The sequence below is a fragment of the Podarcis muralis genome, chromosome 3, assembly GCF_964188315.1.
Source record: "Podarcis muralis chromosome 3, rPodMur119.hap1.1, whole genome shotgun sequence".
Classification (NCBI taxonomy): domain Eukaryota; kingdom Metazoa; phylum Chordata; class Lepidosauria; order Squamata; family Lacertidae; genus Podarcis; species Podarcis muralis.
In genome coordinates, this window is record NC_135657.1 from 46,283,727 (window position 1) to 46,308,118 (window position 24,392).

The 24,392-nt window shown below is 46.0% G+C and overlaps 1 protein-coding gene and 1 long non-coding RNA gene across 2 annotated transcripts in view; one reads left to right on the top strand and one right to left on the bottom strand.

The window, feature by feature from the left end:
- LOC144327242 (uncharacterized) overlaps positions 1 to 4,739 on the bottom strand; it is a 34,547-nt gene extending 29,808 nt beyond the window's left edge. Inside the window, exon 1 of the long non-coding RNA XR_013392193.1 lies at positions 4,524 to 4,739. This is a non-coding gene — a long non-coding RNA (uncharacterized LOC144327242). The remainder of the gene's footprint in view (positions 1 to 4,523) is intronic.
- Positions 4,740 to 6,498: 1,759 nt separating this feature from the next.
- Positions 6,499 to 12,610, top strand: IRF2BP2 (interferon regulatory factor 2 binding protein 2). The gene is made up of 2 exons (XM_028724054.2): positions 6,499 to 8,050; positions 8,896 to 12,610. The coding sequence occupies exons 1-2, from the start codon at positions 7,006 to 7,008 to the stop codon at positions 9,600 to 9,602; spliced, it is 1,752 nt and encodes a 583-aa protein (XP_028579887.2). The 5' UTR covers positions 6,499 to 7,005; the 3' UTR covers positions 9,603 to 12,610.
- Positions 12,611 to 24,392: the final 11,782 nt, after the last annotated feature.

Consider the following 24,392-nt stretch of genomic DNA (forward strand, 5'->3'; position numbering starts at 1 on the left):
CCCAGCGCCTGCCAACCTAGCAGTTCGAAAGCACTCCCGGGTGCAAGTTGATAAATAGGGACCGCTTACTGGCGGGAAGGTAAACGGCGTTTCCGTGTGCGGCTCTGGCTCGCCAGAGCAGCGATGTCACGCTGGCCACGTGACCCGGAAGTGTCTCCGGACAGCGCTGGCCCCTGGCCTATAGAGTGAGATGGGCGCACAACCCCAGAGTCTGTCAAGACTGGCCTGTACGGGCAGGGGTACCTTTACCTTTTATATAAGGTTACCATATTTTTTTTCAAAGAATCCAGGGGCACTTTTTAAAAAGAAAAAGAAAAAAAGTTATTTTTTAAAAAAGAAAGAAGTAATATCTTCTCTTCTGTGGTCTCCTCTGTCAGCAGCCTTCCTCTGGGCTCTGGTCTGATCTCTTGGAGCTCTAGCCGCCGTGGAGTAGGCTCGGGTTGGGCCTGGGCTTGGCCACGTGTCCTTGCCCACCCAGTGCTCTCCTACCTCTCCTCCTCAGCGGCAGCGGCCCAGCAAGATCAGGGCTTCCCCCTTTTTTCTCCTTCCTCTTTCTCTCTCTTCCTTCTCCTTCTCCTCTCCTCCTTCTCCCTGAGTCGGCTCCCGGGTTTTTACTGGCCCCGGAGCACCGCTGGGCAATTGGCCAGGCGCTCTTGCTCCTGGCTCGATTTGGGTCATGGGGGGTGTCAGCAGTTCCTCCTGTTGACGCACCGGGCGTCCCCGGTTCCCTCTCGGCAGTGGCAGCGGCAGTTTCAGCAGCCCGGAGCCAGCCTGGTAGCGCGGTTGGCTCTGGCTGGCTTCAGGAGCTGCTCACTGCCATGGCGCCCAACATTTTGCCTTGCTGGAAGTCCCCATATGATGTGTCTTATGCCGTTGAACCAATCACGCAACATTCATTCCCTACTAATAAATCTACAACACTCAAAATACAAATCCAGGGACATTAAATGAAACCCGGGGACATTCCAGGGACAGATTTTGTCCGGGGACAGATTTGTAAATCCGGGGACTGTCCCCGGGAAACGGGGACATCTGGTAACCACATGCTGTGACCAATGTGCAAGAAGCCTTTCAGCCAAAATGATCATAGCCATTCTGACTTGGATGCCATAAGAACACAAACCACGGTTATTGCAGAGCTAGGTTTTGCAGCTTGCTCTTAACTTATCCAGTTGTTATGGATACATTTCAGTTTGTGGATCTTGAGGACGTGCACAGAACTGTTGGAGAAGTGAGACAGATCCCATGATGTGTATGCCCTTGCCCTTCATGGTATATAAAAGCCATCAAGGGGCAACTGGCTGAGCAGGTAGGGGGGATGGTGAATACCTTTCTGCAAGAAGCAGCTGTTCCACTGGGCCTAAAAGATATGGTAATAAGGCCTTGTTTTAAAAGCCCGTCCCAAACCCCAACATGTTGGATCCAGTTACAATAAAGGAAGAAGTCAGGTATAGATTGCCCCTCTACAAAATGACGAGGGAGAGGGAGAGATTATTTTTCCAATTCCAGCTTGAAGCTACAGAATCCTCTGTATTGCAGCCAAATCTTGATCAACTGCTTTGCTAACTGTTCCAACTGCTTGAGCAAATTATATCCATTATTTCAGGGGCTATCTTGTTATTTTATTAAAAGGGTTGTTTCATTTCTGTAGAACATCATTAAGCGATTCCATAGTCCCCTACAGAAATCATCCTGCCATTTTATATTTCAGCCAAAAGCAAAATCTGAGTTGTTTAGTATGTTTGTCTTTTTCAAGCAGTTGTGCAAGGTCTTTCTTTTTTCATTTTTAACAGGCGGATGGTATTACAGCCAACTACCATTAGGTGTCCTCTAGCAATAACAATTCCTAAAGACAGTGGATGCTCGAGTTGCGAACAGATCTGTGCGGGAGGCATGTTCGCAACCTGTAGTGTTCGCAATCTGCAGCGCCGCGTCTGCGCACAAGCGGATCACGATTTGGTGCTTCTGCGCATGCGCAAAGAGAGATTTAGCGCTTCTGCGCATGCATGAGCGCCAAAACCCGGAAGTAACCCGTTCCAGTACTTCCGCGTTCAGCGCAGTGCGCAACCCGAAAACGCACAACCTGAAGCGTCTGTAACCCGAGGTATGACTGTACTGTATAGAACTCCCATGTAACAATGGAAGCCCTGCACGGGTTAAGCTCAAAGGACTTTGATTCAGCTCAGTTTTACAGAGCAAACTCCCCAAACAAAAAAGGACCTTTGTTTGATTCTAGGAATGCATTCGACGTCTGGAAAAGAACAACAATAGTCAGGCTTTGAGGTGAAGAGGAGGACAAGAAGTGTGGAAGCATTTTTGCTGATGTGGACTATATATTTTTCTACCTTTTCCGTCAAAGCCTACAAGCGTTGTGTCTGATGTTTGTCAATACACTATATTAAAGGAACCCGATGCGTGCCTCCCCGTACACATCTGAAAAGGGTGCCTCTCCCTCCCTGTTTTCGCTAGCAGTTCAGAACCGTCACAGTTTTCTCTCCGTGCTCAAACACGCTAGTTCTTGGCTCCTCGCCAGTATAGGCAAACTACACATGCAATTTTCCTTTTACAGAACCTGGAGGCTGAGCAAGAGGGCACAGAGGTACGTGACTAAAACATCCGAACTTCCTCTTTCATAAGCCCATCACATGATGGAAGCAATTACAATTCCAGCCTTGTCTCTGTGAATTGCAGACGCATTGCCTCACCCTAGAAACCCGTCTCCCTCTCCCCTCTGCCTCCCTCTCCCCTCCTCTCTATGTGTAGGCAGCAGTTGCTGCAGCCGGCTTGGAAAGGATCCAATTTCACTCAGGAGAAAGAACGAGGGCAGAGGGTGGAAGACAAAAACAAAGATCTGTTTACTAAAAGTATACAGCTTCTTCGGGGGGGGGGAGGAGGAAGGCAGAGAACGCAGCTGACAAAGAATTCGGCAGAACAGAACATAAAAGGCATGGCGGCTTTGGAACTGAAAACAAGCCGCGTTAACTCTTGCCTGTCCAAACACAAAAAATGAAGCGGAGGTGGGGAGGGAGGCGGTGCCGCAGTTGCCATTTCTTTTCAGAGAAATTCCAGACGTTACTGATGGCCGTCCATTGTGAAAAGAAATACATTTCTCAGGGAGATCCCGGCTTCCCTGGTTAAACAGCGCCCGCACAAATGTAAATATTATATAGATGTGCCGATTTCATTTCGTGCGCGCGCACACACACACACACACACACACTGATCCTGCAAGGCTGTTTTATGAGGTTGGACAACGATCGCATTGTTTGACGGGGCCACGGAGGGGAAGGAGAGGGAGTGGGCGTAGATGACTGGCTCAGAGCTGTGCGGGGAAGCATAACCAGGCGAAGAAGGAAGGGCAATGTTTACGTTTCATCTAGCCTCGCTGGGGAGGCATCAGAGGGCAGGAAACCATTAACCCCTCATTGCACGGGCGGGGCGGGGGATCGAATTTCTCTTAACGTATCACCGGTTGCAGTCTCCTTCAGTTTAACGGGGAAGAGAATTGCTTGTGGGAAGGGGGGGGGCTTTGCACCATCTCTTTTGCACAAGGCTTGGGTAGCCTTCAGCAACCCCACTGCACTGGTTTGTGTGCTGATGGGATTGGCTGGCAGCCCTTGAAAACGCATCGACAGCATCGACTCTGGAAATCCCCACGGGAGTCCTGCCATATATAAATGATTGTGAAAAACAACACGGAACGTGTTGACTCGGGATTAAATGCCTTCCACGATATTTCGGAACAGGTTTATTAATGTGATCTAACGAGGTCAATAAAACCGAGGGTGGTTTGCTAGGGGTGGGGGTGGGGAAGCCAAACAAACCCTTCCGCTTCATTAGGAAAAGCTGTTCAAACAGTAACTGCATTTTCAATAGCAACACAGCAGAAGCGTCAGCAAGATTCCTCTCCCCCTCGCTTTGCCAATCCAGTTGTAAAGATAATAATCTACACTCTGGTCTTCCAACTCACAACCAGCTCATTCCAGTTCAAATGAGTTTGGTTTTTAAAAAAATAATCTGCCCGGGGCGTTTGCAAAAAAAGAAAAAGAAAGGAGGTCGGAAAGTTGACAGCTCATATAACTGAGTTTGAGGATGGCGGAAGAGTTAATAGCGAAATACTGCAAATTGAGCCTGAAGGCCAGCGCGGGCTGAACTGCAGTTGCTAATCGGCTCACGCGCCAGGAGGGTCTGTAACTGTAAGGCAGGCTTAGGGTACGAAGAACTGCTGTTGCTGTTGCTGCTGCTACTGCAGCAGCAGCAGGGAGAAATCGGTCTTATGGCGGCGGTGGCAGCAACAGCAACAAAAATGTGCAAGCTGGCCAGGTTGTAGCACTTGGATTTGCAATGCCAAATCGTTCTCACATTCAGCAAAGTCTGAATGGAAGACGAGCGCTACGCCTCGATTAAAAAGCGGCGGCAGGACTGCAGCAAAGGCGTGCAAGACCTAGGGGAGAAAGGCGCAGCACATTTCGCCATTTTGCACCCGTCCTCCACGGTAGCCTACAAGGAGGTTTTCGTACTACCTTAAGTAAAAGTTAAGCCTGGGAGGAAGGGAGCGCTCATCACCCAGAAATAGCAGCAGAGAGGGCGGCGCTTAGCGCTGTGACGGCGCAGCGGCGGTGCTGCCTGTAAGTCTTTCTCCGTCCCTGGAATGTGCATTTCGTTAACAAGGCATCAAGTGCCAATGGCATAGAGTCACGTCTCCCGACTGCGGCTGCGCACGCCGAGTGTAGCAGAAGCCCTTGAACAAAATGCGAACGTCAGAGCTCCCTTCTCCCTCCCTTCCCCTTTGTAACCTACATAACTCAGCAACAGCAATACTGTGGGAATGGTGACCTAGACGCAAGAGTTTTAGGGAAACGCTTCCACTTTGTTTACTCGGCACAATCTCATGCGCGCACACAGTGGCACTAATATATACACACACAGTAGGATCACGCCTTTCCTGCAGGGGAAACGGGGTTTCGTTTGGGGTTTTTAATTTTTGGTTATTATTCGTATGCAAATACCGGATGAGCTGTCCGTGGAAGAAGGAAGAAGAATATCTGAAGGTTGCGCGGGGAGGGAAGGAAGCAATTGTTTGGAAAATGTTACACGGAGATGTGCGGGTGCACGCGCTCTACCTCTACCATCTGCGCAGCACACACTGCTCCTGTTTCATGGTTAAAAATACCAGGAAAGAAAACGGGATGTCCCCATTTCGGAAAGAAATTGCTTTTTTATTTTTTTAACAGATGAATTCATAATGAACTTTGCTACCAGCAAGCGTAGCCAAAGCAGTGATGAAGCATAATAGATTTATGAGCTTTGAGAATATTGCCCGCGTTGCAATACTAGAAACCGTCGCCCCCTCGCAGGTTTCTCGTGCCTCCCCCCCCCCCGTGGGGTTTCTCTGGCGCAAGGGATTTATTCCTATGCCTCGTTTTGTTACGAAATATAAATATTCCACTTGCTGCTAATTCCAAATAGAACACATGTCTCGATCCTCTGCACTTACTTGGGAACAAGACTCGTTGAAATCAGTGGGACTTTACTTCCGAGTAAACACATAGGGTTGCGCTGGCAAATTGTACATGGATGACTAGGTCAGGTTGCAGAATTTAAATAACATTTATATGGCAAGTGAATCAAATTATTTCAATGGTTCTCACTGTCAAGTTAGTATACTTGGGATCGTAGCCTCAGGTTGTCTGATTCTATGCGTTCTTAGTGGTACTCTGCAGGCATGCGGGAGCCTACCCTTCTTGGAATTTAGTAGGACTTACTCCCAGGTAAGGCTACCATCTTATTCACAATTGCCAGAGATGGTGAATGCAGTGGCGTTTACTTCTGAGTAGACATTTCTAGGATTGCAGTGTAAATATGTTTGTGATCTGAGTGGTGTTGGGAAAAAAAATCCCCTCGGATTTACTTCCCAGTAAATCTGCACAAGGCTTTAAAAAAATAAATAAATCCTGATGCAACTGAAGGGAGTGGCTGCTCTCCGAAAGATTCACTCATAATCCTCTCACAATATCCCTTCCTGTAGCTCGTGTACTATAATTAAGCCTTTTTACAGGGGGCGGGAGGAGGCAAGAGAAGATCAGGGGTTTGAGCTAAAGGGAGAGCTTTCCAATCTAGAGAATCAGACCCCGAGCGATTTGCCGAAGGTCACACGATGAGAGTCAACGTCGAAGCTCGAATTAGACCAAAGGATCAAATGGTAACCTAGATTCCCAAACGCGGCCATTGCAGTATGCAAAAAAACCGTTTGAAACAACAAGTAGTGCCATAATAATGCGAAGCAAAATGTGCATTGGGGGAGGGGGGAGTCCAGCCAACATTACTATCATGGAAGCCTTGCCTAGATGAAGGCAGGAGAAGAGGAAGGCCCCCAGCTCCCCATTTTGCATCCATTCACATGCGAAAGCCTTGCCGCTCCCTCCTCCTCCCCCCTCCCTTCCTCCCGTGTGCTGACTAGAAGAGAGCTGGTTATTCTTGCAGCTCTTGTTGTCTTGGCAGAAGTTCAATGAGCAGCAGGAGGAGGAAGGGGGAGAGCCGAGCACGCAGGCGCTCCTGGGCACTGTCGAAGAATCGAGTCACTGGAGCAGAGCGCACCAGCGGCGGCGGCGGCGGCGGCGGCGGCTTCTGGAGTCCCCGCCCCAATGCGAGTGTCTGGGCGGCCGGCAGCCGGCGGGCAGCGCTGTAGTAGCGAGAGCGCGGCGCGGGCAGAGCGAGCAGCGCGCTGTACTGGGGGGGTCGGAGAGCGCCTGGTTTGGGCGATGCGTCTCGCCGCGTCCCGGTGAGCGACTGCAGCCTGCGGGACTAGGAGAGCGGGGCCCGGGAAGAAGCTTTTCGCCCTCGCCCCGTCTTGGAGCTGCACTTGTCGGCGGCAGGAGGCGGCCGTCGGTGCAAGAGGCTGCAGCGGCTGCAGAGCGCAGAGCCTCCCCGGTGGCTCGCAGAGCAGCAGTGGGAAGAGGAGGCAGGGGAGGAGACGCGGGGCGCTCGCTGCCCCTGGACTCGGCCATGTCGTCGGCGGCGGTGGCGGTGGCGGCTGCCTCGCGCAGGCAGTCGTGCTACTTGTGCGACCTGCCCCGCATGCCCTGGGCCATGATCTGGGATTTCACCGAGCCCGTCTGCAGGGGCTGCGTCAACTACGAAGGCGCCGACCGGGTGGAGTTCGTCATCGACACGGCTCGGCAGCTGAAGCGGGCGCACAGCTTCCAGGAAGGCCGGGCTGCGCCGCCGCCGCCGCACGCCAAGCAGCAGCCGCCGCCGCTCAGCGCCAAGGAGATGCACTCGGCCGCCGTGGCTGCAGCCGAGGCGGCCGCCCGCGCTCCGCCGCAGCCCCACGAGCGCTACTCTCTGGCGGCCGCCGCGTCTTCCGAGCGGCCGCCGCGCCTGGGACCCGAGTACGGAGCGGGCAGCCGGCAGGTCAACGGCATCCTGGTGCCCAACGGCTTCTCCAAGCCGGAGGAGCCGCCGGAGCTCAACCGCCAGAGCCCCAACCCGCGGCGGACGCACGCCGTGGCGCCCACCCTGGTGCCCCTCATGAACGGAGCTTCCCTGCCCGCCGCCATCAACATCAACAGCCGCGCGGCGGCGGCCGCGGCGGCCTCCTTGGCCGCCATCTCCGGAGCGCCCACCCCGCTGCAGGTGTCGGTCTCGCAAGCGCAGCAGAGCCAGCAGCAGCCCGGGGAAGTGGGGGGGCACAAGCGGCCCGGCTCGGTGTCCTCGTCGTCGTCCAGTAGCGGCGGCGGCGGCAGCGGAGCCAGCGACTTGGAGGGCAAGGACAAGGGCCAGCAGCAGCAGCAGCAGCAGCAGGCGCGGGGCTCGGCGGACAACTTGGAGCAGCTCGGCGCGGAGAGCAAAAGCCGCGCGGCGGCGGCGGCAGCAGCAGCGGGCGCCGAGCAGGAGTGGATGGGCAAGCCCAAGACCGTGCGAGACACCCTGCTGGCCTTGCAGCACGGCGGCCACGCGGTGCCCTACGAGAGCAAGTTCAAGAAGGAGCCCGGCATGGCGGGCGGGAGGCTGCTGGGCTACGACAGCAACGGCGCGGTGGCGAAGTCAGGTGAGCTGCGCTGAGGGGGAACTGGGGGGCGCGGGCGGGCGGGCGGGGGCGCGCTCTTGGCCTGAGCAGGGGGAGGCGGGGCTGGCGGTGGGTTTCTGAGGGAGAAGGAAGGGAAGCACTCTCCCCCCCCCCCCCGTCCCCTCATGGAAAAGACGAGCCAGGGTCGCCATTTCGGCCCAACTTCCTGGTGCTGAAACCCCAGCGGCGTGCTTGGTGTAACATGGATGAGTCAGGGCGCTTTGCTGACAGACACTGACAGAGGGTTTCCCCTCCCTTGCCCTGGCCGCATTCTTTCGCGAAGGGAGCTGAGGCGCGCAGGGCTGCTCTGAGCAACAGCAGACATTTTCCTGAGCCAGGCGCCATATGTTCCGCATATGCTCGGAGGCGCTCGCTTTGGGCGTGCAAATAAGGAGGATGCGGGAGTTATCTGGGCTCGGCAGATCCCGCGCGCCCCTCACGGCTGCAGCTCGGCTGGGGCATAGATTTGCCTTGAGCCTGAATGGGCTCGGAGCGAGTGGAAGATTACCAAGCTGCGAGCGGCTCTCTTGGCCGGCAGCCAGCGTGGGAGGGTGGTACAGTGTGGGCACATTTGAATGCATGCAGCATGTACTGTAGTGTAAGCGCTGGCACGGCGTGTTCACATGCCGATCCACAGCCCCAGATAAGCTGAATTTACTGGGGGTTTAAGCTGGTTTGATCCGTTAGAATTCAGTGAGCAACTTGGCCCGAATCCCAAGTGCTTGGCTTGACCGGGCTTTGTGGCATCCTGACCCTGCCGCTTTGCACACGTTTTCTGTGGCTGTGCTTCTGCGACACTATATCTCCTCTCCTGATTTGCTCCATAGGGGCCCGGGCTGCGAGGAAGAGAAAGCCTTCTCCAGAGCCTGAAGGTGAAGCCGGACCTCCCAAAATCAATGGCGAGGCGCAGTCATGGCTACCAACCTCATCAGAAGGGATGAAGATCTCCATGGCAGCTGCGTCCTTCATGTCCCCGCCGCCGCCAACCGCTTCGCCTCATTCCAACCGGACCACGCCACCCGAGGCAGTCCAGAACGGCCAGTCCCCGATGGCGGCACTCATCTTAGTTGCAGACAATGCTGGGGGGAACCATGCCTCCAAAGATGCCAACCAGGTCCACTCCACCACCCGGAGGAATAGCAGTAGCCCGCCCTCGCCATCCCCTATGAACCAAAGAAGGCCAACCCGGGAGGTGCAGAGCCAAGGGGCAAATGCCGGAGGGATGGAGCCAGTGCACCCCGCCAGCCTCCCAGACTCTTCGCTGGCAGCTAGCGTCCCCCTGTGCTGCACCCTGTGTCACGAGCGCCTGGAAGACACCCACTTTGTGCAGTGCCCCTCCGTCCCATCCCACAAATTTTGCTTCCCTTGCTCCAGACAGAGCATCAAACAGCAAGGAGCTAGTGGGGAGGTCTATTGTCCCAGTGGGGAGAAGTGCCCTCTGGTGGGCTCCAATGTCCCTTGGGCCTTTATGCAGGGCGAGATTGCAACCATTCTTGCAGGAGATGTGAAAGTGAAAAAAGAGAGGGACTCTTGACTTTCCCAGTTTCTCAATGCAACGTCAACCTTAACATAAAACTGCTTGAATTGTATATATCTATAAATACCTATAAATATCTATATATATATTATATATATATATATATATATCTCCAAGACAAGGGAAATGTAGACTTCATAAAACATGGCTGTATAATTTTGATTTCTTTTTTTGAATACATTGTGTTTCTATATTTTTTTGAAGACGAAAGGTATGTACTTAATGTACTTTTTCCCCTTCTTCTTTTTTGTTATAGCAATTATTTGTTGTGCTTCCTTGGTGAGTTACTGTTTTCAGTGTAGGCTGTGACTTGCGCTGCTTTTTTTAGAGAGCACTTGGCAAACCAGAAATGCTTCTAGCTGTGTTTGTATGCACTTGTTTTTTCTTCTTCTTCTTCCTCTCCTTTTTTTTTTTTTTTGTTCTTTTTTTAAATGCCAAATACATCTGACATTGTAAAGAACGCCTTACTGTTGGTGGTTCCTTATTTTTTGCCCTCACTAATACATGCTGGAGGCATGCAGGTTTTAGAGATAACGTGGCATTAAAGGTGTTCATAGGATTAAAGTGGGAATGCCACTCAGTCCAGTCCAAAGACAGGGGAGAAAGCACAAGGGGTTTCATTTGGAAACATCATTCCCTTGCTGCTGCTGCTTCTGCTGCTGCTGCTGCAAAAATGGCCAGATTCTTCAAGTAGTTTTGTTTCCATAAGGAAGTTGCCTTCAGAGCATTATGCTAAGTGAGGCGCTGTTGCATTAGGAATTGGGGAGTTTGTTTTTTTCTTAAAGGCAGAGTTGACCACAGTTCAAGAGGTTGGTTGTAAGATTGCAAAACTGCATTTATTCAATTACGTAATGTTCCTGCAGAATTTTTGTGATAAGTTAGTTTATTGTCTAACTGTGCATTGGTGCAGACAGAATAGCACTGCCATTTTTTTAAAAAAACAAATCCATACCTTTTCAGCACCATTTAACATCACCACTTCCTCCATGTTCATGTGGAAAACTCTGAAGCAGATTTCTTTCTTTTTTATTTACTTAATATAGTGCAGGTGGGCTTTGATCTTGCTTATCAAGTATGATAATGTTGTGATTGTTACTATTGCTGACATGTTGCCAGGTTGTGGCAGATAACAGTATGGTAATAACAGCAGCATATGAGGCTTTTACCTGGCTTGCCTGTTACGGCAGCATAGAGATCAGTGAAAAATTCTACCTGAAATTTCATAATACTTGTGTTGGAGAGAACTAATTCTCATCTAAATGGAACAGCTTGGGATTTAAATCAACTCCAGTTTCTTGCCTTTTAGACTACTTTCAAGAATTCTTTTGTAAAATTATTATTTTGATCACACTTTTTTTTTTGCATCAGACAGCAACATTTTTAATCAATAAATCATCAGTTACTAGAAATAGTTAAGCCTTACTGTAGTGATTCTGTGCTGTTTACAGTTGTGTTAGCAACACTGCTGTGCAAGCCCTTGTGCTAAGTGTTTATAATATGTCACATAGACTTGTTTGAAGCAGAAAGATGGTTATACGGTCCCCATCTCTGTGGCAAATAACACTATACATTTTGATGTTGAGAGAATCTGTTCAACTAGGTTTAACAGTTTTTGATGCTGTTGGGTCAGACTGTTCTTATGTGTTAATGTTCAGACTGCTTTTGAATGCAGAATAGATTTTGGTAGGCTTCTTTTTTTTTAATGGTCATGACATTTGGAAATCCAAACTGCACATGCACAGTAACCTTTCTTTTTTGAAGTGTTTTAAGTACACCCACTAGCATTGTGTTCCATATTACAGGTCAGTGTAAATTAAATAACAAGATTTGCATGATAAACCAATTCAATGCTCTTTAAAATGATAGAAATACATATAGTGCAGACTGGTGTCTTATGTAAACACATGTTTAGACAGTTCGAGAGGAAAAAAAACGCACATATATACAACTGTAAAGGATTCTTTGGAACCACTATAGTCTGTGGAAATATGTATTTAGGCACTTTATTAAAAATTGGATTTTGAATTGATAGATGGTAACAAGTTCTTAAGAATCTCTTTGACATGATACCTCATGTATTATACCAATTTGTATGGAGAAACTGCATTCTAGGTAAGAGAATATCCATACCAAAATTTTCCTGGAAAGTTCGTTGTGATGTCTTGGCATGTAGTTCAGATTTGAGCTTCTTAACTTGAAGTGGGGGTGATAGTAACTTTTTTCTTGCTAAGACTATTCAGGCATGTCAAGGTATTGAAAGGCATTTGATCTAGATCTCCAACAAAAGCTCTTTTACTACACTTATATCCTGAATAAGTGTCTTCATATATTGTAGCCCAGTAATATCACTGTATGTTCTTTAAAGTAGTTTAAATAGTGGGAAAGTTTAGGCCTCGTCATACCACATGATGACAGCTGGAACACATTTCAAAGCTCTCCACCTGTTCAGTCAACTCCTTCCAAACCTGTTAAGGTGACCGGTTCTAACATGCATTATAAATTCATAATACAGAAACGTCATAAACTAGTACATGATTTTTGGATCAATTGGGCCTATTGTAATTTTAGTTTGTTTCCTTACAAGTTTATGACATCACCACAGTGGAACACATTATATTTACTATATGTTTTCTTGGCTACAACGTTTTTTTTAAAGTGCTTTAGCTGCAACAGTACTACCATTAATCTCTGATAATAATGCAAACCTTGATTCCATTGCAGCTAATGTGAACCAAGTCATTAATTTCAATGGAGTCAGGCTTTGCACCCTTACTTTTTTGAAGTTTTTAATGGTGATAATTTGTATAGCAATAAAGCAAAATGTTGTTTTAATGGAGAGTGTGATTGTCAAAATCTCACCTTCATTTACACTTTTAAGTTACTTTTATTGAAATATCACCTGCACTATGCTTTCATTGTTTATAGTTACTAAACTAACACATTACTATTTTTTCCTATTATTTTTTATCTTTTGCATTGAATAAAATGAAACTAGGAGCTTTAAACACTTTCTGCGAGTTTTTGTTACCCTTTTCATTTTTTTAAAAAATACTGCAGCTACTGAGCCAATTCAACTGGATTTTTAAGAGATTGCTGTCTTTTGCTAGACATAAAAACAGAACCTAGGCTAAGAGCAGAACAGCAGCTTAACTGTAAGTGTACTATTTTTTTTCTCAGGAGGGCTGACCATCCTCCTGACATAAAAGTAGAAAGAAGCTCAGCAATTGTATGGTGGTCTATGAAACCTTGAGCTATGTATCTTGCGAAATCACATTTAGGAAGAGGTTTATTTGGAAGGGTTCTCCCAATGGCTTTTTATGGTAACAGGATCCTGGGAAATTTTCTCTGTACTAGGGCCAAAGCCTTCTCACCTTACTACCAAGAAGAACAGACACAGTGTTCTGCTGACATGAGAGAGTCATTGAGGGCAGGTGATTTCACTGTCTACCTAGCAGCTTTGCAAAAGGTTCTTTTAGCTGGAGGTGTTAAACCCTAATATAAATAACAAACAAGGCTGCTGGCAAACAACTATCCTAAGTATATGCAAGTGGAAGAATCCTTGAATTCAGTCCAAATAAATAAGTTTAGGACTGAAATGCTGGCTAAATATATATAGCGTTGGGGTACTTGACTTTCTCCTTGCAATAATGTGGTGTGGAGAAACATGAACTACTATGCACAGATGCAGCCTAGATGCTCCCAATCAAAACAAGTACCAAGCAGAAAAACTATTATTTGAAACATTACTGGTTTTCCGCAATATTTGGAAAGGCTAAGGTATGAATATGATATATTCTTAGTTTTATAAGAACTGGATATTTTAATATATAATTTAATTATTTAAATAGGAGTTCTGCATGAGCACCAAATACAATACTCTACAGAGGTATAAGGGGTTGCAAGTTGCTTAACACTAAAAGTTGCACTGTTAAAGTGGGGAAATGAGTTCAGCTAAAGATAGTTTATACAAATAGCCCAGTCAAAATGTGTTTTTAAGCCAATGACTTCAGTGGGACTAAATTTGTTTTAAAAATTCAAGGGCTCCTGCACTTCAGACTGAACTGAAAAGTTCCAGTTTACAGTTACATGATATTCTTTGGCTGATGGTGTATATGCAATGCTATAAATAATTAAATGGTAAAAAGTGATACAGGTATAAGCCGATGATTTTTTTTTTTTTAACTTTAACCAATTGCATTTATGTGGAAAGGATGGCCCATTAATTTCAATGGGATTGCTTCTGTGGTGCGACTATTTAGGACTGCCTGCATGGAAAGATTTGAAAAGTAGTTTATTTAAAGCTTGCTCCTGCCAAAGACTGCAACTCTAGTTTTTGTTAGTTTTTTTAAAAGACATTAGCAGATGAGAGTTCTAATAAATAGCTAGGAGGTGTATGAAAGCAGTGGGGTGAATTGAATGGGCCAATTATTACCCACTCTTAGTAGACCTACCTGTATCTGAGATTACAAAATAAAGGCGGCTGTAAAAGAAACTCTTCTTACCGTTACATATAAAAGTGCCCTTGATTTTTATCAAATCTACTGTTACAGGTTACTGACCAGGCAAGTCAGATGTTTTTCAAACTCCTCTTGCTAATGGACAAGGTTATTTAGAGATAGAGGAAAAAATCCTGCAGACAGCTTATAAAATAGTTTTACTTGCTAAAGGGTAATAGGTTTCTCTTCCTAATTCTTGAGTGTAGATGTGTAATCATTCAGAAAACGCTCGCTGCATCTAGGCCACACGAAATCCTGAGTCACCCTCATTTGCTTGCCTTTGTTCAAGAACTGCAGATTGAGAGGACACGCCTTTCCTCAGTCATAGACCAAGGTCAGGCTATTCTAACAGATGAATGGAATACATATTTATCCGTTTCATCATTCCAGACTGGAGCTGGGACACTTGGATTATTAACTCATTGACTGCCTTTGGTTAAGCTGTTGTCATCAGAAATCCTGAGAAAGCATTTGTTTTTATCATGATATTTTTTATCTTGAACAAATTCCTAACCTATAAGTGACACTTTAATATCATGCAACAAGTTGAACGAGTAATATGTTTTAAAATATATATATTTCTCCTCGTTTTAAATTACCACAATGCTTATACAGTTTTACTGCACTTGGGGGGGAACCATAAATAATCAGTGTCACATTTATAAATTTATAAATACTTTTCTAAGGCTTTCACACAATTTAAAATCCAGTCCTTCACCCACTTAAAGTTCTATCTTATGCACATTTCTGTAGAAGCAAGTCTTGCCGGATTCAGTGCAGCTATTACTATAGAAACTGGAACTGGTTTGGGACCTGCAGCATGGCACCCCAATCCTGAAAACAATTTGTCAGAAAAAAAGTCCTCTATCCAATTGAATTTACAAGCTCATATGGCAGATTTGATAGTGGTGCAGATCACTTCAGAAAGGCATATTCCTACCTCTCCCACCCATGTGGTGATATGCTAATTGGAGTGTAAAGCAAATGTATGCTAAGCATATTCTTGGCTTAACAATTTCAGTTGCGCACCTTCTGACTGCAAATCCAATTTATCTTAGAATGCCTGGGCTGCAAAATATACATAGAAATACATCCTTTTGAAAACTGGAATTTACTTGTGTACATTTAGGGTAAGATTGTCAACACAAAGAGAATCTGGGCTTCCCCAACCACCCAGTCCTAGACACATTTATGCAGCCTGAAGTTCAAATGAATTCAATTAAAAATACTTCAAGGACTGCAATCTGCTTGTGCCATGGAAAGTTAAGAGTGTGGCATAAAACTGAAGATTTGTCTTGTCTCTTCCTTAAGCACAGTGGTGGGGGAAGCCATCCTCCTTTAAGGAGATGCATCTGAAATAAAGACAAGAAACAAGAGGGAAGTTTTCCTCATCCCACAGTGCTGCTGACAATCAGCAATTATGAATTTCGCAGGTTGGGAGGTAGTGGGAATAACAGGGTGTAGGGACTCTGCCTAGTAATTCAACAACAACCAGCTATGTTTTTTGTTTAAAAAATAAGCAACTCAGATGAATCCGCCTTAGAGTGAGTCAGATCATTAGTACATCTAACTCAGCATTATTTACTCTCTGCTGGCTGCAGCTCTCCAGGGTCTCAGGCAGGAGATGGGGAAGCCATTGTCTGCTACTTGACCATTTAACTGGAGCCGCAAGACATCGAATCTGGAACTTTTTATAGCAGGGATGGGGAATCCTTTTAATCTCAAGGGCAGCATCCCTGTGGCAAGGAGAGCCATAGGCCAAAGCTGATGGGGCAACCAATTTCACCTTTGTACAGCAGGCTAGATTCTACACACTTTCCACACTGCCCTCTGTATCCTTCATCATGACAAGCAAAGAAGAATTATCAGATGCCAAAGATGTATTCCGGCTGGGCAAAAGCATATAAGGAGGATGCAGAGCAGGGCCAGTAAGAGTGTGGCCTGGGGAGAGACCTCAGGTTCTCCATCCCCATTTTATAGGGGTAAATTGCACTTTTACCACTAAGCTACGGTCTCTTACCCATCTGAGGTTTCTGCCACATTTCCTAAAACAAATAAACAAACACACCTCCCCAAACAGTTATGGCTATGTACTGGAATTTTTAAAAAGGATCTATGATTACTATTAGTCCCATTACATGGATTAAGATCTGAGGCTGAAAAATTACACATGTATGAGTCAACAGACTGATCTAAAACAAAAATACTTGGATTTCTGTTCTAAGTGAAGACAATGGGCTTGATGCCACAATCTTAACCATATTACAAGCCACGCTGAAAATGAATGGGATTTACTTACATCTGACATGATTAGGACTGGGGTATGATCTAGGACTGGGGTATGATCTAGTGTAAATACAAGTACTTCAGTTTAAATGGGTTGTAGACTGAGGTGCAAGGGCTACTCTGCCTATTACTTGTGTGGGGAAGACTTCGTGTTTGGAAAAATGGGTGTGCCATACAGGGGCACAATTGGGGAGCCATGATTGGCTGCCATTCCTCACACTTTTACACATCTTAAAAACCTATCCCTTTTAATGTGTGAAGCTCTTAGTTAATGAAAAATAGATGTTAAAATCTTGGCAGTTCCAAAAGCCAGAGCTCCAGTCACTGGAAAACATGCTAACATTGCATTAGCGTTCCTAGAACCAACCCCCAGCATCAGAGGTGCTTTACCCAACTGCAGTCTTGTGATTTTTAAAGGTTTTTAAACCCTTACTTTGAAAATAAAAAGATTGTGTAGGTTAGTAAATGATTAATTTCCTTAGCAAGCACCTGAGCTGTAATCTAGCCATGTGTTCTCTGTGATTAAGGTTTGTTCAAGGTGCTCACTGTGCCAGACAAAGTCCTAAGTTCAAACAGTAATGTTTACACAACCAAGTTCACCTTCTCCTTACAGGTCTGCCATCCCAAGCGTTATTCCACACAGCTGCTGGTTTCCCTCTCTGCCCTGCAACCACAGTACTCCACAATGGGGTAGTTAAATCTGCCTCTACGAAGAACAACCTGTCCAATTGCGAGGTGAAAAAAACATACAGATTCTATTGGGACAAACCAGGCCAAATAGTCTAGATGACTGTATCTGATCAAAATTCTGAAAACAGGCTGCGAACTCAGATTGTGTAGGACTCATCTAGCATGTTTTATACTTTATGTGCCACAGTGACGTCTGCTGAGTCATCATAGAATTGCTGAGTTGGGAGAGATCAAGGGTCATCTAGTCCAACCCCCTGCAATGCCCAATGTGGAGCTGAAACCCACAACCCTGAGAGTCTCATGCTCTACCGACAGAGCTATCCAGCTGTGCCTCTGATCACTTGCAACTGTTTCAGCATGCACAGAGATCAGAACTTGTGGTTTTAATTCACCATTTTGATACTTTCTGCCAAGTGCTTTACAAATTTGCTAGATAATAATAATAACTCAGCTAACTAATAACTTCAGAATGCAAGTGTTGCATTACAGGTAAAAAGGCAGTGAATATCCATGTCAGTTAAAGCCGAATTTTATTAGATTTCTGCCTGATAAACAGTAACCAGAAAAAAAATAGTAGCTCAAATCACTGGAAAGCTACCAGTCAGCTTACGTGAGCTGATCGATATGCTTCTGCGTGAGGTGCCTGCAGCAATGCCCAAGTGAGACTGCAATTCTGAACACGATGAAGAAGCTTGACTTCCAACAGCTTGACCTCACCCCCAAAGGCACACTCATCCATTGTTTCCCCTAGACAGAGAGATGCCAACTACTAGGAAGCCAGTCCAGTGAATGCAGTAAGACTTACTTCTGAGTAACATGCCTGGGATTTGCTGCAATTATGTGCCATATGCCGTATAGATCCACACATAAGGCCTTCTGATTTTGTAAGCCCTGTTGTAGTTACAGGGGTACCTCGGGTTACAGACGCTTCAGGTTACAGACTCCGCTAACCCATAAATATTACCTTGGGTTAAGAACTTTGCTTCAGGATGAGAACAGAAATCGTGCTCCGGCGGCGCGGCAGCAGCAGGAGACCCCATTAGCTAAAGTGGTCTTCAGGTTAAGAATAGTTTCAGGTTGAGAACGGACCTCCGGAACGAATTAAGTACTTAACCCGAGGTACCACTGTACTTGTAAGTGTATGCCTAAGCCTATTCGTTTTTTGAGTTGTGCAACTTTCTTCTTTACATCACATACTGACCTTTTTGTTTCAAAATAAAATGTTTTTTCCCCATTTCATTTTTAAAAGGTAGTTCTGGGAATACATTTGGGGGGGGGGGAGCCAAAGCACATAACCTTCAGAAGAGGCCCAGGTACACACCCACTCCAAGCAACTTTTTGTACTTATGTCACAACAACAGAGGGTTGGATCAGATGACCCCCGTGATCCCTTCCCACTCTCAGTTGGGTTAGACGAGCGTGGTGCCAGCCCCTCCCGGGCCGGGAAACTGCACCAGCTGCGCCCGCTATAATTAGAGCGAGGGAGTGAGCGGCGCAGGCGTGGCGGCGGCGGCCCCTCCTCCTCCGAGGCCCCGGCGGGAGAGCAGCTCCCTCGCTCGGCCCCTCGGGCCTGCCGGAGAAGGACCAAGAAAGGAATCGGCTCCGCTCTTGATCTGGACGGGTCACCTGGTGGTGAACCAAATATAGCCAAGTGGCCCAAGCAGCTCCTGGCAAGCAGCCGCTTTGCAAAAGGGAGAGTCGCGCGGCCTTGCGCAACCCGGGGGAAAGGGCGGAGGCGTGACGTGGCGCGCCGCCACAGGCTAGGCCTGCAAAGGGCCAAGGGGTGGATTTGGGGCTTTGGGGTGTCTCCCCCCCCCCCCCCGCGCGCGCTTTTGCCTGCCTGACTCATCGCAGTAAGAGAGCCGCAGGCGTCAGCAAGGGTTACCCGGGAAGGACTGGTTTGGAGATTGCTACACCAGCAAGCTTGGCCTGGGAAGAAGCATGCAAGTGACTGCACTCTTCGGAGAGTCCGGGAAACAGCCTGGTTCCCAAACTCCCAGGATCACTTAGTAATGTTTGTGCCCCTTGTAGCAATCGTAAAGTGCTGTGCTAGACGCTGCCTGCTTTTGGATTCTATTTTTACAGGCGAAGCACTTGAATGAAGCTCCCCGGACCAGAGTTTGGGAACACCTGCCCTATATTTATTTATAGTTATTCATTTCGGAGCAGGACTGTAAACTGATATTCTCACATGCTTTTGCGCGTCCTGCTCTCTAGAGCAGAGAATAATCCTGGGTGTCATAGACTGGTGTTGCCAACCTAACTGTAGAATTTCCTTTTAAAGGTTCAGTGGCAGTTCCTACTGTAGCTATTAACTTTTTGAAAGCGGGTGTTAAAATATCCTCTCTGCTTAAAAGAAGTAGAATTAAAACTTATACAATGCTAATATTTCTTGTTGGCACTGTTGGTTACCTACTTTTCACCACTGGCTCTGCAAAGCAATTAACAAATGTTCAGCTTAATAAACTTCCAGCTTAACCATCAAATAGAACGTTTACATACAAGAACATATGAAAGGTTCGACTGCAGCTTTTTTAAAAAAATGGAATTCATATCAGGGTCTGTTTTAGCAGGGAGTTCTAGACATTTTGCAAGCATATGATAAGAAACTATTTAATAAAATGTCGCTCTTTAATTTCATCAAATGAAGCCTATGGGGCAATTTCCCGTTTCCAACAATTACCTTATTGATCAAAGGAAGATATGCTGTGCCAGGGCACCCAGTCTTCCTACTTCCATCACCCTTTTCTTATCTGAATTCAACTTCAACATGTTTTAACTCAGCTACAGCCTCCAGACACTTGAATCAGCACTGAGGCAGCAGCTCCCAGCTGCTTAGTTACCAAAACAGAGAGCTGTGTGTCATAGGCATATGGATGGCATGCAACTGCAAAGCTCTGGAGGCTCTCATCCAGCAGCTTCGTAGAGATATTAGTGCTGTTGCCAATACTGACCCCTAAATGACAGACCTTGAGGGGCTGATCTTCCTCTCATCATCCTGTCAGGCATCTTTCATTATACAGCCTCCGGCATATGCTGAAAACACACCTCTTTACCCTGGCTTGCGGTGTCTATTTTTAGGACCCACCTTATTTTTTTGGGGGGGGATTATATGTTGTTTTGAACAGTTTTCAATTGTTGTGTTTTAATATTGTAACCAGTCCTAGGACCTTAGGCAGGTAATTATTAATAAGAATCCCTCTTTGAGTGAGTCTCTCTAAATAAAGTTATTCTAATAACCCTCCAGTAAATTCTAGCCCATGGGTATGCAAACTAAGGCCCGGGGGCTGGATCCAGCCCAGTCGCCTTCGACAGTCCGGGAATCACCTGCGTAGAATATGCGCTTTTATTTAAAATGCATCTCTGGGTTATATGTGGGGCATAGGAATTTGTTCATATTTTTTCTTCAAAATATAGTCCAGCCCTCCCAAGGTCTGAGGGGCAGTGGACTGGCCCCCTGCTGAAAAAGTTTGCTGACCCCTGTTCTAGCCATTGTAAACAAGAAGTCCACCATGTTGGATGCAACTTAGGAGGTCTAGAAGTGCCATCAGAGAATTATTCCTTTTATGGATCTCAAGAAATACACCTAATAGGCCTCCTTTGAATGTCTGCTGTCTCCTCCCACATTCCACTTTAAGTTTAACTTCTGACTCCATCCGTGGCATCAGCATCGGCCAACTTTTTATAACCTGTCAATTTAGATGGTTTTGGTTACTGTCTAGACTGATGAAGAGTTCTGGAGAACTCAAAAGCTCGCACACTGTTTCGTAATATTTTGGCTGACCTAATAAAGGTATTGCCCCAATGTGGATATTGGAATGTTTCTTATGGGATAACATGGTTACCTTGGCTTGCTTTCTTTCTTTCTTTCTTTCTTTCTTTCTTTCTTTCTTTCTTTCTTTCTTTCTTTCTTTCTTTCTTATACAGAACCAATGCCTACTAAAGCTGTCTCATTACCATACCCAGGAAAGAAGCCTAACTGAAAGGGGTTCTGGGCCCTAGACTTTCACTAGTCCACAAGTACTTAGCTCACAAGTAACTTGTAACTTAGCTGACAAGTACCGGTAATTCCCTTCAAGGTAAGCAGGCTAAAGTCATCCAAGCACTGGAGATTGTGGATGCTTCTGATACTCCTCTGGTGGCACCTGAGATGGATCAGAGCTGAGCAGTTTCATCAACCATGAAAATTATCACCATGAGTTCTGTATACCAAGAGACTTTGAGCCAGGAGAGGGAGTAATAAAGTGCAGTTCCTTCAATTTCTGTCGTTTCTTCTTTTTCTATTAGAATGTTTTGAAAATTGACAATATTGCTTTACATTATGTTACTTTAAAACACCATGGCCATACTACAGAAAGGCAGGATATAAATACTTTAATAAATAAACGATCTTATTTTGTCAGCTATCCATCCTGCTCATCCACAAGATCTTTGCCATAATTGCCTCTTGTCCTGAAGGGATGGGGAACCTGTGGCCCTCCAGATGTTGTTGGATTATAATTCCCATCATCTCTGCCATCTACCATTTTGACTTGGGCTGATGGGAGTTGTGGTCCAGCAACACATGGAGATCCACAGGTTCCCCATCGCTGTTGGGCAATCTTCCTCAGAACATTCCAGAACCCAACTGATCCTTAAGTCTCTGTAAACAAGTCATCCTGATGCCCTCCCCTCCCAAATCTGGGGATTTCCTACAGTTTCTGTCTAATCTGACAATGCTGCTAGTGATCATAACCAAAGCCTAATCTTGAAACCTTGTCTCCAAATAATCATGGAGTATCATTCGCTGATACAAAACAGTCATTACAAAGTGTCTCTTGCTACGGTTGTAAGCACCATTACAGTACAACATTCCATCTGCATCAGACCCAGAGTTGCCATGGAAAGTTTGTAACCAGTGGAGCCAAAAAGGTATGTGAAAGCGGCGTAAGCACAAGATACTATTTTGTACTTAATGGCTATGCATGCTTTCAGTAAAATAATACTGTGCACATGTGTGCCATTTTTTAAGCACAGAATCTTCTTGTGATTCACAAGCATTTAATTAATCCTCATACCACCCACATAAAGCAGGCATATGTCATCAGGGCCTTTTTCCAGATGCGGAAACAGAAACGCAGAAAGGTCTTGTAAACTGACTGAGGTCAAAGAGCAAGTCATTGGCAGGGCCAAACAGAAAATGGAAGACTTTTTCTCTTAGCGTCTTACTAGTGCACTGCTAGCCATGCAAGGAAGGGGGCTGGGATACATCTGCTAGCAGAAAGTCTTGCTGCGTTGAGAGGAATATACCACTCGGAAAAGATGAGTGCACAGTTTCTGGGGGTGGAAAAGGGAGGAGAAGTTTATAATATCAATAATAAAAATCAAATTAAACGTAATAATCAAAATCCCACCAGTCTAATGACCTTGAAGTGATGTGACATGCACAAACCAATAGTTTGCGCATGGGAAAATATTTGCAGTTTTTCTTCAACAGGACTTGCTCCCAGATAGGCGTGAATAGAATTGCTGCATTGCATTTCCTTTTTATTCCTTTTTGGTATTATTTGGACAACCTGCAAAATCTGTTTGCAGCACAGAACAGGTGACTGACAGTGAGTCCAAAGAAGTGTGTGAACACATCTCACTTGCACCCATCTCTTGCCATAAAGTAACAACTGTGTCATTTGCTAATTATTTCTCCTGTTGGCAGTTGAAGGGGTTATTTTAAATATCACCATCACTATAAACTTATTTGGATTACAGTGGATTTACCATATTGAACACAAAGTTGTCTGGCTGCCACTCACTGTTGTCAAGCCAATATAAATAATAACTAATCCAGCAGACGGCTCTCGCTTTGATCTTGTCTTTCTTCTTTATGGAAAAAAAGGACATGTCATAATAGCAACAAGATCTTCCAGGCAGAGTATTTCTGGGAATTATTGCACTTGAATTGGTGGTTAGTACTTTGGCCTTCCGCCACTTCTCTGAAAGTACGAAGAGTAATGGATTTGGGGTTTTAAAAACATTTTGTGTGTGATCTCAGTGCATGTGAAAGGTGCCAGAGAGGCAGTTCAGAAGACAGAAGTTCTCTGTTTGGCTACAGGCTAAGACAGGATTAACCGGCATTGTTTTCTTCACTTCCACAGATACACCTTGACCTTAAATGTGATGAAACCCGCAGGCCTATTCAGTTTGTCTGAGGACATTATGAAAAATGGAGGGCTTCCCCTCCCTTTCTCCTGAGGCAGTGGTTTTTGAGCACAAGGCTAGTCTGAGACATTTTGGCACATGATGTGGTACCCCACATATGGCAAAAATTTTAAAAATGTAATAATAAATGTAAATATATGTTTACATTATTATATTACATTTACATTGAGAGTCCCATGGACTGCAAGAAGATCAAACCCATGCATTCTTAAGGAAATCAAACCTGAGTGCTCACTGGAAGGACAGATTGTGAAGCTGAGGCTCCAATACTTTGGGCACCTCATGAGAAGAGAAGACACCCTGGAAAAGACCCTGATGTTGGGAAAGATTGAGGGCACAAGGAGAAGGGGATGACAGAGGAGGAGATGGTTGGATAGTGTTCTCGAAGCTACCAGCATGAGTTTGACCAAACTGTGGGAGGCAGTGGAAGACAGGAGTGCCTGATGCGCTCTGGTCCATGGGGTCACGAAGAGTCAGACACAACTAAATGACTAAACAACAACAATAACATATTTACTACCCTTCAATAGCACCCAAAATTTGTTGCCACAGGAGAAAGCTTGTATAGTTTAAGTGTTTTACTGAAACCTTCTGCAGATGACTCCCCAAGTTGGCATGCAATTGCTGTTGTGTGAGGGAGAGAGCAGGGATGTAGTCCCACCTGCTCCATCATATTCTTGTCACTGGCCTGCAGCGGGGAGCTGCCAGTGTGATTTGGAAACCTGGAAGGTCACAAGTGGGGAACAACGACTGCCCAAGGAGGATAGGCTCCCCATGGCAGCTGTTCAGCCTCCAACATAGGCAGAAGGGAAGGTGGCCCTCAGGATGAAAAAGGTTCTCCACCCTGACTTCTGTCAATGCCAAGAGTAGTTACAGCAGCGAAAACTTCTGAATGTCAAGCCAGCTAAAGACACAGAAGCAAGCAGGGCTAGTGAAAAGATGGCAACCTTTACAATGAGGGAGAAAATGCTTCTTACAGGCAGAGAAAATAATAATAATAATAATAATAATAATAATAATAATAATAATAATACTCCACCCACTCTGGGCGACTCCCAATAGAATATTAAAAACACAATAAAACATCAAACATTAAAAACTTCCCTAAACAGGGTTGCCT

What these genes read in the sequence shown, in the direction of transcription:
- IRF2BP2 (XM_028724054.2), top strand. Translation starts at nt 7,006, where the DNA reads ATGTCGTCGGCGGCGGTGGCGGTGGCGGCTGCCTCGCGCAGGCAGTCG. An exon ending in CGGCGCGGTGGCGAAGTCAG is followed by an intron (nt 8,051 to 8,895) that starts GTGAGCTGCGCT and finishes TTTGCTCCATAG; the next exon opens with GGGCCCGGGCTGCGAGGAAG.